This window comes from Cotesia typhae, unplaced genomic scaffold (assembly GCF_013202065.1).
Source record: "Cotesia typhae breed Kobodo isofemale line unplaced genomic scaffold, CoteBio_Ctyphae contig_5, whole genome shotgun sequence".
Classification (NCBI taxonomy): domain Eukaryota; kingdom Metazoa; phylum Arthropoda; class Insecta; order Hymenoptera; family Braconidae; genus Cotesia; species Cotesia typhae.
In genome coordinates this window covers 7,486,975-7,502,986 of record NW_027423757.1, presented here as the reverse complement: position 1 = coordinate 7,502,986, position 16,012 = coordinate 7,486,975, and the positions used below count along the sequence as shown (strand labels likewise).

The 16,012-nt window shown below is 29.6% G+C and overlaps 2 protein-coding genes across 2 annotated transcripts; one reads left to right on the top strand and one right to left on the bottom strand.

Annotated features, from left to right (window-relative positions):
* Nucleotides 1-538: 538 nt before the first annotated feature.
* Nucleotides 539-12,017, top strand: Oamb (Octopamine receptor in mushroom bodies). The gene is made up of 8 exons (XM_074248686.1): nucleotides 539-1,059; nucleotides 1,226-1,363; nucleotides 2,618-2,716; nucleotides 3,233-3,504; nucleotides 6,318-6,612; nucleotides 9,275-9,436; nucleotides 9,775-10,085; nucleotides 10,402-12,017. The coding sequence occupies exons 1-8, from the start codon at nucleotides 799-801 to the stop codon at nucleotides 10,505-10,507; spliced, it is 1,644 nt and encodes a 547-aa protein (XP_074104787.1). The 5' UTR covers nucleotides 539-798; the 3' UTR covers nucleotides 10,508-12,017.
* A 136-nt stretch (nucleotides 12,018-12,153) lies between these two features.
* Nucleotides 12,154-15,526, bottom strand: LOC141531144 (uncharacterized). Its single transcript, XM_074248689.1, has 3 exons — nucleotides 15,401-15,526; nucleotides 13,877-14,036; nucleotides 12,154-13,308 (listed from the first exon to the last, which is right to left on the bottom strand). Exons 1-3 carry the CDS (start codon nucleotides 15,407-15,409, stop codon nucleotides 12,608-12,610), a joined length of 870 nt encoding a protein of 289 aa, XP_074104790.1. The 5' UTR covers nucleotides 15,410-15,526; the 3' UTR covers nucleotides 12,154-12,607.
* Nucleotides 15,527-16,012: the final 486 nt, after the last annotated feature.

Sequence of the window (16,012 nt, the reverse complement as noted above, 5' to 3'; positions counted from 1 at the left end):
TAATAAATAAAATAAAATATGCGGTATTTAACCGAACAAAAATAACCGGGGAAAAATCAGAAACGTTCATATAACACACGTGAGTGACAATGTGTAATGACAAGCGTGTTAAGAGAGTGAATAGGCGGCTTGGAATGCCGGTAAGACACCACCGACGATATCGAAAGTACCGGAAGATCCTCTGATTTATTTATTCTCCCGTGTAATTAATTTATCTTAATTATACTTAGATTTATTATCATTATTATTATTATTATTATAATTATTACTAGATCAAAAGAAACGTGATTTTTAATCATTTACAAGTTAGATTACTTTGTGATATTTTAAAAAGTTAAGTAAATAAGTAAAACAAGAAAATATATATATATATATATATATATATTAATTAATAATTAACCTGACGCTCAAGCGAATAATTCAATAATAATTATAATTACCGTACCTACCAAAGGCTGATTAATCTACGTATATATATATATATATATATATATATATATATATATATATATATATATATTTACCTCGTTTTTATTAAAAAAAAAATATAAGTAAAGATGATTTAGTGGGCTGTTAAATTAGCCAATTGATTAAAAATAAAAATAATAGAGCAAGTGCAAAGTGTGAAAGTGCGTAAAAAAAATAATCGATAAATAAAAGTTACATGTATAAAGTGATAGATGTAAAATGAAAGGATGGGAGAGAAGACACGGTGGTCAAAGCCGTCGGTGTTCATCGGTCGTCGACGTGCAGACAAACGGACACTGGGAGGTCCGACGATAAGCGTCGTCGTTAACGATGCGGGATCTAAACGCATACAACTGCAACAAATTGTACGAGGACGTCGAGTGGTCAGGACCGGGTATCGTTGGTACCCTCGTCGTCCTCGCATTTGTCGACATAATGGTAATTCTTGGCAATGTACTTGTCATACTCGCCGTTTACCACACTACTAAACTCCGCAACGTCACCAACATGTTCATCGTTAGTCTCGCGGTTGCTGATCTCTTGGTCGGGGTGGCTGTGCTTCCCTTCAGCGCTACCTGGGAGGTCTTCAAGGTGAATACAACCATCTAATAATATATTTAATTAATTTTTATATTAAAAAAAAATGAGAAAAAAAATAGGTTCAATTTAAGTACCGGTGTCTTGACGTCATTTCTTATCTCGAGACACCCCTTAGCTTCCATTGTATAATTAATCTACCGTTAATCGATGTCGCAAGGTCTGGATATTTGGGGACCTGTGGTGCTCGGTGTGGCTGGCGGTGGATGTGTGGATGTGCACCGCGTCAATATTGAATCTATGCGCGATAAGTCTCGACAGGTACTTGGCTGTTACCAGGCCAGTCAGCTATCCTCAGGTAAAAAAAATTTTTTTTTCACGTAAAAGTTTTTTTTTTACTTCGCTTGTGGGTATCTTACATATGCGATGCATAAAAAAATATTGACCAAGTTAAATTGAGGCACGACAGCTCTTTTCGATACTTTTTTAGATAACTAATTTACGTACAAAATCAATATATGAAGGGTGTACGACCGTCTATTGCTTAGTTAATAATATAAAATTATCAAGTCACTACTTAGTTGAAAAAAATTTTTAAATATAAAGTCAATAATTTAATTATACATTTTATTATTGAGAGTATAAAATATCTAAATGAAAAATAATTCAGTTGTAATAAAAAATAATCAGTTCTTAACTTTAAGATCTTGTGAGATCAGTTGAAATGATTTACTTTTTAATGCGTATTTTTAATTAAAATGTCAACTATTGACATAAAAAAATTTTTATAGTTCGTTGTTAATGTATAATTAAGTAACTACCACTAAACTTGTGATTTTTTATTGATTAAAACATAAAATATTGTCAAATATAGGTGTTGTAATTTATTGCACGATAATATTGATTATTTAAACTAAAATTGTCAAATAGAGCCAATGAAAAGGATATTTAGTTTGTATAAACTGTTTCTATTGACTTTCGAAATTTTTATCGATAAAGTTATTTCGATTCAATCTAGATTAAAATTTTTGCTGATCATGATTTATACAAGCGTCATTGTGTTATTGATTTTTAAATTATTAAAAAAAAATTTTTTTTAATTCTGATACTCTCCTTTTAAAAAGATTTTTTTAAGTCAGAACAATTTTTTTTTCTTTAAGAATTACTTACATAGTGAAAATTCGTCATGTGGGAATGAAATTAACATATGTAGAATAATTAAAATAAACAAGAATAAATTATGAAATAAAACATGAACATATTTACTCTAATAAAGAAAAAGTCGTCGTGCATGAAAATTTTCTTGAAAAATCACGTCAAATATAAAATTATGAAAATTACATTTTCAAACATAAATCTAAAAATTCATACTTTTTAATATTTTTTTTTTTTTTATTTACTTCATAATAAATTATTCAAACAAAATGAGAAAAATTTTTTGAATTTCTGACTACGCGATAAATTACCGAAAGAAGCGTAGTTTCCGAGTAAACCGTATATTTACACCTATAATTAATTAACATATAGATATGTAAGATACACATTAACGTTAGTTCATGAATTTCCATGGGAGGTATCTCTTGCTTGACTGCTCGAAGCTGATTGCTTGCAGATAATGTCACCAAAGAGAGCCAAGCTGCTGGTTGCAGCTGTGTGGGTGCTGAGTTTCGTCATCTGCTTTCCACCTCTTGTCGGCTGGAAAGATCAAAGGGTATGGAGCTACCTATTGTTCATAGAACATGTAATTCAATAATTACATATGTCATTGTCGCGATGTCTCTTTTATAAGGATTATCCATCCGTCCACGCTCGTTTTAAAAACTGCGTCACATATATACGCGGTAATTGTTTATGAAAAACTTGAAACAACAAAACAACAAAACTGTTTTTCAAACGTTTGCTAAGTAAATAAATAATTGCATAAAATCCACTTATTAATTGGCTTCAATTATAATTACAAAAGTTTAGTTAGCGAATAAACATGAACAATTAAATAACGAATTTAATTGTGATGAAACTTTTAATTGCAACGTCGAGTAAACAATAGATATTTCATAAAAAAAAACTTTTAGTTTTAGTCTGAATAAATATCTATGAAGTATAAAGTGATATTGATCAATTTTGCGTGTAAATACTATTTTCGGTTCACTTTTAAAAATAAAGCAATTTGCTAAATAAATAATAGAGTGTGTGGATGTGCCCGTTTTTTTTTTTTTCTGTTTGACAGTCAAATCCTCAACGAAATGACGTATCGACGCTGGATGATAGTGGGCCGTACAATGAAACGCGAATTATAGTACAGCCAAAACCGTGCCCCTGGATATGCGAGCTTACCAATGACGCTGGGTACGTCGTCTACAGCGCATTGGGTTCATTCTACATACCAACACTAGTCATGTTATTTTTCTACTGGAGGATATACAACGCGGCTGTATCGACGACCAAAGCTATTAATCAGGGTTTCCGGACGACCAAGGGCTCAAAAATGCTCGGATCAAGGTATCTATGATCTATAATACAATACATTTATATATTTACGTTCACGGCATGTTATGTTTTTATTTGGACAAATAAAATGAAAATTACTACCAAACAACTCACTAAAATCACAAAGTCAAAAACTGTACTTGGTATTTATTTTTTTTAAATTGATGATAAATTCAACAAAAGGCTCAACTTTGTGATTTTATTTCACTACTAGAATTCATGACTAGCAATCTGTAGACACTATGTGGCTAACGAAAATTTAAAACCGCTATTCATAAAATTTTGGTTCAATAACTTTTGGACATTTTTAATTAGGTATAGGTAAATTTTTTCTGTGCATAACTATACGTTCAAAAATAAATCTTTAAATTAGATTGCTAAGATCGATGACCAATAATTTGATGGAAAATGTGATGTAACCGTTATATTCAATTAAAGTCATACTCTTTAATCATTACGAAAACAGATAGAATAGTCAAAAAGATCTACGAAGTTACGTCAGAGTATCCTCGATAACTTTTATAATTTATTTACTGGAATAATTGGAAATAAATAAAAGAAAATTCATTAGTTTTGTTTTTTCCAAAAAATCCGTTATTGTGAAATCTCTTCAAAGTTTTACGAGTTATCTTTTTTGCTCTTGTTAATGACTTTTAAATTATTAAAATATATAACTATGGAACTTTATACAGATTTAACTGTACCAAATATTATTTTTTTCTTCACTTCGTTCTGTTATTTTTTTTACAATAATTTAATTTTCAAAAATTGTTCTCATCTTTTCCAAAAACTCATCAAGCTTGGCGTAAGAAATGAACTAAAACTCGATTTTCCAAAAATCTCAAATTTCATTACAAAATTTTTCTTATCTTCTTAAATTTGTAGATGATAATTTTTACGATCTTAGTTTTGACTCTCGACAAATTAGAACCATACCGACGACATATTTACACTTTAATAAATATCTCCATGTATGCATCCATAAGGTAGTATTATTAAAAATTACTGTTAATTAAGCGTTAAAGTTGTTGTAGACTGCAAAATATTAAGTACAGAGTACAGAGTGTGTATGTACAATGATAGCGAGCAATTATTTATTTGTTTGTCTTGCACGCGGTCTTGAAGAAGATAATTGTTAGTTGATTGCCTTACCAAGGTAGGCAAACGAGCTTACATTTTCAGATAATGGCATTTAACCATTTAAAGTATATTAAATTTATGAAGCGCCTACAGCATAGTTCAACAGGACGAGACAAATTAATGATAAAAAAACGGGAAATGGTGAAAAGCTCGAGCTACTTGTATTGATAAGCATGTATGTTCAGGCATCACCATGACGCCCACGAAAGAACAACAACAAGAACCAAGAACCAACAACAGCAACACCGCCTCGTTCATCGTTACCGGAGTTATATATTTCTCTTAGCGATACAGGCAATTTATAGCGCGAGTATTTGTCTCTACTACCACGACTTTAAATGCCTCCGGTAATTGCTTTAAGTCCGCCGTAACTTGTCATACTACGCGTGTAGTCATATGCGGTTTTTAGAATTGTTATGATTTGTATGTATGTAAGTTTATAGTTTAATTTTGTACTTAAACTGCTATATTTATTGTAGTTATAAATACAACGTTTAATGCCAAGTTTATATTTCAAGGGATGTGTTTGCCGGAATGATTAATGGACTAAGTATTTTTATTATTTTTTTTTTTTAACTAACCGCAGAAGAAAATTCGGAGTTTCGTAGATTAACAAAGTTATTAGAGACATCCGGAACTCGTAATTTATCAGCTAAATATTCTGCGAAATATTTTATGCATTCAAAAACTTGAAGAATTTTAGGGTTTTGATGATAAATTATTGGCTAAAGTTTATTAGATTTTATTTTTTTAATTAATTTTACTTAGTTAATTTATTGACTGAAAAAAATCATTTTTTTTTGTTGGTGAGATTTGTACAAATATTTCATACTTGTATAATGAAAGAGAACAGTTTTTTATTTCTATAATTCTCAAGAAACTTTCTGTTACATTTTCAGTTAATTTTAGTCTGAAACTTTCGTAAGTTATTGTAATTTAAATGTAAGTAAATTAAATTTATGAAAGTTTTTCAAGTTAACATAACTTTAGTACAAGCTTGTTATTTCGACTCGGTCCAATTTTTTCGATTAAAAAAAAAAAAATTAAAGAGTTATTGCTGTTTTTGAATTTAATATTTTCAGTAGTTGTCATATTTATCTAAAATTACATCCAGATTATTCTATTATTTTAGAGCAATCTTAAAAAATAGTCTTCAGGCGTCGATATTTCGAGATCCTGAAGAGGTTTTACGAACTTGTGTGTAACTTTTTATAGCTCGTAAACGACTTGACCGATTTAAGATTAATCAGTGAAGTAGTTCAAGCTTCTTGTTATTTTTCAATGCCTCAAGAACTATTAAGGCAGTCAATTCCTAGATCTTATCATCTCTAGAACTTATGTGAAGCTCTCGATAATGACTTTGCCAAGTAAATTCTAGTTTAAATCTAAAATTTTTCTACATTGATAAAAATATTTCATTTATTTAATATAAAAATCTTTAATCAAGAAAAATTATTTTGAATCAAAGAGAAAAAATTCTTAAATGCAGTAAAATTTATTTGAAAAAAACAATTTCTTAGTTCATGATTTTTTCTGCTTGATTCAAGATGATCAAACTTTTCAAAATTATTTTCTCCCGTCAATATATTTTCTCTTTTATCAAGTTATTTTTTTATCAGTATGAATTTAACGTAATCATTACATTTTTTCATGTCTATCATATTCAATTATTTTTTTTTCTACAGATTTGATGAACAACGACTGACACTAAGGATACACCGCGGACGTGGGAGTGTTTATAATGGTGGGGCAAATCATAGTAGCACGAGCCCAAAAAGCCCAGAATCAAACCGTAGTGCGTCAGTACGTAAAGACAAAATAAAAATATCTGTTTCTTATCCAAGTACTGAGACTCTTAATACAAAGTGTAATACTCTTGAACGTACACCGTCAAAGTGTTCCCAAATTTCTGTGCACTACAATAGCAATGGACAGACACTGAGTCATCTTTGTCCGTCTACGAGAGGTTCTCATCTCAAGGTAATTGTTTTCTATCAAATCATTTTAATTATTATTATTTAATATGTTTTTGTGATGTTCTATTTTAAGGTAAAGGTACAGAAGAGGCCACACGAATGTAGTCGACTGTTAGTTGGGAGAATGACGAGTGAACAGAATATAATAACATTCGGGATATTGGACAGTCCAACTGACGGGTAGTTCATGAAAATGACATTTATTTTGTCTATGGTTTTGTTGTATCTATGTACTATGTACACTGTATGTATGAAAGAGTTGATCAACTTGTGTGGTTATTGCTGTTGTTGTATCGAGTGAGATGAAAGAAAGAGAGACAGTAATAGAGACAAAGAGAGCAATGCAGCGGCAGGATTCATTCGTGTGGCTTAATTACCAATGTCTATATATGACTGAATAAACCGGTCAATTATTATGTTCTATCCATCCACCCAACACACAGGAAGTGTACTTGCCAGCGTTATAATTCTGTCAATAACAATTATTTATAATTTATTTGCATTATTTTTTTTTTATATTCTCACTTGTATAATTACACTATTTTCACTCAAACTACTCGTTACAATATTCATTTTTTGTATTTTAATCTCTGATGCATGATTGCGCTTATGGTGGATCTCGATATGCTAAAATAATAGGCATCGAGATCTCGTGTTAATTATAACTTTTACATATTCGTTTTGCATATTCATCAATGAAATTACTCAATTATCCATTTTTAGATATTGTATACAAAAAATTTAATTTGATTAGATTTAAAAAAATTTTTTATGTACTGCTTTGAAATTTTTTTACTAATTAATTTATTGGAGCAATGAAAATAATTTTAATAGGGAATTTAGTGAATAATTCTTTGAAATTGATTAATTTTACATTTTTGGGTTCAAAAAAATAGTATGAACTACTTTGAGATTTTTTTCACTAATTAATTTATCAGAGCGTTTAAAAAAATTTTTAAAAGGATTTAGTCAAGTAGAAAATAAACTCTAAATAAGTGTAAATAATTTTAATGGCATAAAAAATACTTCAATTTTTGCATATTTAGTTTTTCGGTTCGTTCCACCTAAAAAAAAAAAAAAAATCTCTAAAAATAAATATCCAAAATAGTAAAAAAGTGCTCAAGATCTCTCTAGAAATGATTTGGTATTTGAAACAGCAATTTTTGTGGTTCGTTAAAGCGATTGGTACTTCACAAGCACATTTATTAAATGAAGTATCGATTTTTCTAACAAAAATATTTTTTTTAATGAACTAACTATTTAATTCAATCTCAAAGTAATTCTGTTCATAAAATAATTTCTTGTAATTTAATGATTCTACATTATTTATTTTAAAGTTCAAATTTTATATAGTTTTATCTGAATTTATTAGTAACTTTAAGACGCTTCTTTCACCAATAATAATTACCCAAGTTGTAAAAAAAAACTAAATAAATGAGCACAATAGCGATCACGTATTACACTTAGTTTGGTATAGAACAAGATTCAAAGCTTCAAACACTGTGTACAAGAGTAATATAATTTTGAGCTTTATTACCCAATAAATTTCAATAAACAACTTGGGACATGTTTCCTTTAAACTTAAATGTCATTAAAATTAAAAGTAAACTTGTATACTGTTGAAGTAACTTACTTTCAAACAGTTTAAATTAAATTAAAGAAATAATTCAATGTCGTTGCGTTCGCCTGATATTGTTGATTGAAAATACTAATCTAAAAACTATGCTCCTTTAAATTTGAATGGCTATTATTCTTGAATGGTAATAAGATCGAGATCTTTTGATAGCGCCACCCAATAACCAGAAAAGTGTTGATTCCACCAGAGTTTAAATTTTTAATTGAAAATTCAAACTCCTAATACGAAATTCCCAGCAGGCTCTACTTTCTGATAAGTTAATTCAATTAAATTGATTGTTCGATTTAATTGTTTAAATTAGTGGTTACTCTAATTGTGAACTCTTATAATTTCAATCTGACTAAGTCTTTTTGGTTAATTTGTTTCAATATGTCTTCATTTATATTACTCAATCGAATCAAGTACAAGTATGTTGGGGTTTTATTTTATTCAGCAACTAAATCACTCGAAAGTCGTTTTCATTTGTTGAAAGATTTAACGTCGAAATAATCCCTCTGTATTAATTCAGCATACGGGCTTTTATTTTAATTGGAAATTTAATACGGTTTTTATTTTTTCATTACTTCATTTAAAGTCTGATTTTAACAACTTATTTTTTTAATACAAAAGTTAGTTTTTTGACTCACCTAAATTTTGAAAGATCAATTTATTATATCTTTCAATATAAAAAATACTTCATTTTTTGTCATATTTATCATTCTTTAAACAGAATTTTAATTCAAACTTTAGACAAAGAGTCATTTTTAAAAACATTTAGTACCGTAGGTAAAATTTACTTCCAAATAAAATTAATTATTATCATGAATTCTAACAAAAATTATAATGATCCACAACTGAGCACAAAATCTGAAGATGATAATAACCCCTTTACAACGATAGATGGTAGTAATTATTTATCATAAGTTAACTAACAAAAACAGTATTTTAAGGCTGTCCAGTACAATTAAAAGTTTTAATTAATAATAACAACAACAATGATGATCACGATCAGTAATAATTATATATTGTTGATACAATTTGCCGAGAACAGGTCGGAGGTATTAATCGAGTAGGAAGCTCCAGAAGACCAAGCCGTAGAAGCAGTTGTGAGAGTCAAGTAACCGGAGACGAAGTTTCACTCCGCGAATTGACTCCTGGCGGCGAAGAGAAGCCTCGGGTGATGAGAATGGGCAAGAGGAACATTAAAGCTCAGGTATATTACTAATCTTACACGATGGAACTTTGCCAGATTGTTTAACTCCTTTTTGGTATTTTTGTTGTTTTTATATTTATTTATACTCCAAGACATTGTTTTTTGTTGGCAAACTAAAACTTTTTTTTTTTTTTTTTTTTTCATCTGCTAATAGCGCTCGGTTGTGTTTATGGCAAGACATTATAGTCATTGAGATAATCACGAAAAAAAAGTAGAGGAGATAATACTCATTCTGGATGTACTACTAATACCGTACACTTTATAAGAGCGAATATAACCAACATTAACGTTTTTTAAGTTATAAGTTAAGTTATAAATACAACCGATAAATTTTTTAGGTAAAGAGATTTCGAATGGAGACAAAAGCTGCTAAAACATTGGGAATAATAGTTGGTGGTTTTATACTTTGCTGGCTACCATTCTTCACAATGTACTTGGTACGTGCATTTTGCCCGAAGTGTATACATCCAACAGTATTCAGTGTTCTGTTTTGGCTTGGATACTGCAATTCAGCGATAAATCCATGTATCTACGCTCTCTTCAGTAAAGACTTTAGATTCGCATTCAAGCGGATTATATGCAATTGCTTCTGCAAACGAAAGAAAAATTCATTGCGACGTGGGAGCGACGGCAGCCAATTGGCAACGAGGTTGTTTATCGATGATAAAAATAATAAAAAATACATAGTACTACCAAAAATGAAATCCATTGATATTAAATGATTAAAACAACACACATTACATGCTATTATTATTATTGCTATTACTACTACTACTATTATTATTATTATTATATTTATTATTATTTATTATTATTTATTATTTATTATTATTAAAAGAAAACATTTTTTTGTCGTAAAAACTGCTCAATGACTGTCTTATTATTTTTTAGTTTCTTAAAAAACTAATTTAATATAAATATTTTTTTTTTGTTTTTTTTTTGTTTTTCTCATTTTTAATCTGCAGGAGCGACAGAAGTCCCAACTATTCTAACCGGACACAGCACCACGGTGTGTCAATAGAAGATTCTGACCCTGAGCACATCGTCCACTCGGGAAGCGACTCGAGATGACTCTAGCGAACACGGGGCACCCACCGCGTCGTCTTCGATTCATGATACATGATACTAATGAATTAATCAATACCAGCTGTATTATGACCTATGATGTATGATGTGTGAGGAGTTCACACATCATCAACAACGAATTACCAGTGTCGATGATGAAAATAAGTATTTGTTGTATTAAAATATAATGTGTAATTGTAATCTGGACAGTTTGCAAAACCTTTGATGCCATTGATTTGATTACGATCATTATCATCAGTTATCATCAACATCACCATCTTATCTACCTCTGTGAATCTTTCGGCTGTTGTGTGTCTCGTTCTGCATTTTATTCCATTTCTGGACTTATCTGCAAAAGAACTGAACGCTTATCAAGAAATTTGATCATTCATCAAACCAGAGACGAGTAGAATCTCTCTAGTCAAACCGCAATCGCGACTACTCAGTAATCATTTTCAACACGAGTATCGAATCGTGCTGTGGTGTCGAATTTCAATGTGTGTCATAAATGTTACTTTAATTGATGAACGATTTAATTATTAATGATTAAATAACACTAATAATAACTATATAAATATTGAAAAAAATAAATAATAATAATAAATTTATCAATAAATTTAAATGAAGTATAACAATTATAAAAATAAATTATGATTTAAATATAAAGGGTGATATCAAAAGTATCGATGTGTATTCAAACGATGTGTAATTACACGTGTATATAATAATATTAATAATTAATAATGATAATGATATTGATATTGATATTGATATTAATAACAATAACAACATATATGTAATATTTAAGTCGGTGTTTAAAGATATTATCGAAGACTACACTGTGTGTGTAGATCTTATTAAAGCGATTCGATGTGAGCAACAAGCTAAACCAAATGTAGAAATAAGACAACAAAGTTATAATAAATAAAATGTTTAAAATACGAAAATTAATCTATTTTTAAACTTTATTTTTCTTGTTTGAAATAGTAATGAGTTAAAGTTAAAAAAAAAATGTTTTTCAATTTAAGAGTCAAAGTTCAAAAATTTGCCGTAAAAATAAACAAAGTAAATAAAAATTAAATTTTTCCATTTTCTAAGGTTAAAAATGAAGTGGAGCTGGAAAATTATTAATATTTTATTTTTAAAAATCATGTAGATAATTTAATGTTTAAATGATGATATTGTTGGTAATAATAATAATTATTAATAAATGAAGTTATCGGATGAAAATATCTACAATGTTTGAAGTATTAATACAGTGTATCTGTTTTATTATTTAGCAGTATGCAAATGTTCCCTTTTGATCAAGTGCTTTTGAAATATTTGAATGAAGTGATGATGATTTACGGTACGAGTGATAATAAAATAATAATGATTCTGTTGAGACTCATTTGAGTCCTAGCACCGCCACTAAACTATCAACATGTGTGTATCATAAAATGATAATTAGATTAAGCAACAGTAATTTGCATATCCCTCTGCGTTTACCTCTCATCATTATCCATTTGCATACAAGTTAATAATTTAATAATAATAATAATAATTTAATAATAATAATAATAATAATAATAATAATAATAATAATAATAATAATAATAATAATAATAATAATAATAATAATAATAAATAAATAACTATCAGCGAATAATGCATAACTGTATCAAAAGGGAAAAATTACGGAATCAAAACACACATATACAACTATAATCGTATGAAGTTTAATGATTTATTTAAATCGCATGTAATATGCGCTTAATACAGAAATACTAAATGTGAATGCCAGTCAAGTGTATGGCATGCTCGCTCAAACGAGAGATTATCTCTATTGAACCCACTCAAAAGGTATTCAATCATTAAGTCCCACTACCTTTAAAAAACCTCCACACGATATTTTTTTTATTACGATGATAATCATAATTATGATGGTGATAATAATGATGATGAAGAAGATGATACTGACAGTGATGTAATCCTCAGAGTCTGTTAATCTGACGGGTTTAATTATAAAGGTAAAAAATTTAAAGATAAATGGATGTCGGTTTGAGACGGTGACAAGATAAGAGGTTTTTAAAAAATTTTAGTAATTAGATTTCTTGAAAGTTTTAATCAAGCTTCTGGTAGATTCGTTGCGAGAACTCGGAACCCATTATGGTCTGCGATGTAGTGAACTTGCTGAAGCAGCCCGTTTGCGTCGATATAGCTGTAAGCTCCGCGAGTTGTGCCGTCTAATGATCTGGACTCACTTTTAGCGCTGGTGTCACCCGTGTAGCTGTAGTCGTACTGACCCAAGGAGTCTTGAGTGTGTCTTAGTGATGAGTGGACAGGTCGCTGGGAAATCACCACCGAGTTTGGTGACGGTATTGCTGACGAAGATCGTATTGCTTCTGGTGGAACGGGCACTGGATAAGATCCTACACCAATAGCTACTGGAAATTCGTTGTAATACGACGGGAATAATGGAGAAGATGATGGTCTTTTATTTAGGTAAAATTGGTCGAACGCTGGCTTGGGAATTTCAATACGTGATGCTTCGTCCTTTGATAAAACGAAAGGATTTTTGGAGGATGATTGCTCGAATTGATCAATGGCATTTGAAGTTTGCGAGATTCCAAGTGAATTTGCTATTCTCGTATACTCTGCCAAGTGATTCCGACGTGCTTCTGCCACTTCAGGAGTTTCGTTTAATGCTACCAAAGAGTTATCTGGCTGTTGCGGTAAATTACTCGCTCTAACTCGAAATCCATTCACCGGGTCTGCAGTATAAGCTACATTCTGTAGAATACCATTTGCGTCTACGTAAGAGTATCCTAAAATCATTAATCAAATTATTGGATTTACACAGAAAATCTTATTGTTATGGAAAATTGTTTTCCTTTCAATGTAAAGTGTTCCTTATACTGAAAAAAAAAATTAACTTGATTCAAGAGATAAATTTTAGAATCAAGAAAATTATTTTAAAGAGCTTCATCGTCTTGATTTATGTTGAAAAATTCTTCAGTGGATAAATTTTATTTGATAAATATTTCAGTAAGCTGTTTTTAAAACTCAAAATCGATCGACCGATTAGATTTTTTGTAAAAAAATTTTCAAATATTTTTTAATCAACACCGAATAAAAATTTTTTTAATTCAAAAAATTATCTTGATTGATCTTGACAAAATATAAAATCTCAACATTGTAAAAAATTTTTCCTATAAAATTTGCTCTAAATTCATTGAGCACTTGAATGTTTATTTATTTTCGCTGTTATTACTTTTTTAAAAATAGTCACGCAAACACATCATTAGTCCTTCTGAGGGGCATATATTTTCGTGACTTCAGGGGAGAAAATAAAATATTGTGAGTAGTATAGATATATATTTAAAGGGAAGCTACCTCCTTGAGTAATGCCGTTCGATCTAGATTCCATTTTTGCATGATGAGGCCCTTGATAACCGTAACTATATGAGCCAGAACCATCTTGATTGTGGAATTGTAAACCAGGCCAAAGTGGAGTACACGCTGTAAAGCCTACGAAGCTCACGAAAAAGCTCAACTATTTAAACAGACAATTTTATAGTTATTTTAGTATTTACACAAAATACTCTATCTTCTAACTCTTTCCATTTAATTAAAAGCTAAATCTTTTAATGTACTCGTTGGGTAACCCGCTTGAGACTACGTATTAATAATGATTAAATATCAAGTATTTATAAAGCAAAATTTATCTTTTAGAGATTGGGATGAAAAAAGTGTGTGCATAGTTTTTTTTAAATTGGATGTTAAATTGATAACGGAGCTGAGTAACGATCAAATAAGTATTTTTACAATGTTAAATATACTCTGCGTATTTTTAAGAAAAAAAAAAATAAAAAGACTTTATTACGGAGTTTAAACTCAAGTTTAAATGCAAATATACAATAATGAGTTAAAGCTCTCTGTGACTTTTCCATCAACCAACTACATTTAAAATCTACGGGAGCATAAATTAAATGCCATTTATGAAAGACTAAGAAGATTAATTATAACATGGAGCCGACAGTTGTACAAATCAATTAGTGAATGAAAGTTAATTAAAAAAAAGCAAACAGAAACGCTATTAATTATTATTGTTTATAAATTGTTTTAATTTTTTATTTTACTTTTGTTTATTATTTTTTCGTAATAGAGATGAAAGGAAAATTATAAACACATTGTTTTAATTAAATTGATTGTAAAAAGAATATTTTTGATAAAATTTCAATTTTTGAAAAATTATTAAATGTAAAATTAAACAAATTGTAACATTCAAATAATTTAATCTAAACTTCAAATATTAAACTATAATTTTTAGGCATTTTCAAAAATATTTTATATGAAGAGCTTATTTGTCTTGGAGTTTTTTATTGATGACTTTTTAATTAGCTTTCATGAAAATAGTAATAAAATAAAATAAAAACTTTTTGAATTTAAAATTTTTCTATTAGATTAAAGAAAATTAAAATTTTATTTTTAAATACTTAAGTGAAAAACTATAAAAAATCAAAGGTCTAAATTTTTTAAATATTTTTTTATGATCATTCTTTAATAAATAAAAATCATCAATTTCGTTATTTTAAAAAATTTTCAAGAAAAGCCTACACTGCACAAAAATTAACTTGATTCAAGAAATTTTGGAGAGTTTCACCATTTAAATCAAAAAAAATTTCTCAGTTCAATAACTTTTCTGCTTAATTCATAAAAATGAATTTCTTCAAAATGACTTTCTTGGTTTGAAAATTTTTTCTTGAATCAACTCAACATTTATTCAGTAAATTGATCTAATAATAAAAAATAATAAACAAAATAAAAAATACGCTCAAAAATTGGATTAGCATAAATCCCAAACATCATCGACATTACAATAAAAATTAAAAAAAAATGGTAGCACAAATTACTCACACGAAACATGATAAATAACAAATAACACAGTAATAGAGATATTTAAATAAACAATCACTTAGCAGGTTCAAATATAATAAAGTCAACGTAGGTTATATGAGAGAGCGAAGAAGTTGAAACCGGCGCGTCACATCTTCTTATATAGGATTGCCCGGATGCGCGGGCTCGTGCGCGGGCCATAACAGTGTATGGATACATGCAGGATGTACCATGCATGCATACATCGACAAGTACCAATCCGAATGTGCAGACCGAGATAGAGAGAGCAAAGGGAGATTATTTTGCCTTTTGCTTGTTTTACCCAACTGTCCTCAGGACAGCAGTTTTACTGATAGGATACCACCGGCGGGCCCTATGGAATCCTCCCTACTGCCAACTCCGTGACTACAAATCACCCGGGATTCGATTTTCACCTCGATAAATCATAGTTTATTGCTTTCAGCACGAGCTGCCGCATCGTCATCATCCTTGTCGTCCTCTTCGTCCTCATCCTCATCCTCATCTTTTTCCTCGGCGTCGCAGTTCCCAGTTCCAGTCATAACATATACAACCGCAATCTACTATGCAAGAACGCGTTTCTTCCTTCGCTATTGCTATTTTTATACTACACCA

Excerpts from the sequence above, each read along its gene's own strand:
- LOC141531144 (XM_074248689.1), bottom strand. Across the intron at positions 13,309-13,876 it reads GAACGGCATTACTCAAGGAG|GATACTCTTACGTAGACGCA; the intron begins GTAGCTTCCCTT and ends TAATGATTTTAG.
- Oamb (XM_074248686.1), top strand. The coding sequence starts at position 799 with ATGCGGGATCTAAACGCATACAACTGCAACAAATTGTACGAGGACGTC. Across the intron at positions 2,717-3,232 it reads TCGGCTGGAAAGATCAAAGG|TCAAATCCTCAACGAAATGA; the intron begins GTATGGAGCTAC and ends TCTGTTTGACAG. Across the intron at positions 6,613-9,274 it reads CGAGAGGTTCTCATCTCAAG|GTCGGAGGTATTAATCGAGT; the intron begins GTAATTGTTTTC and ends TGCCGAGAACAG.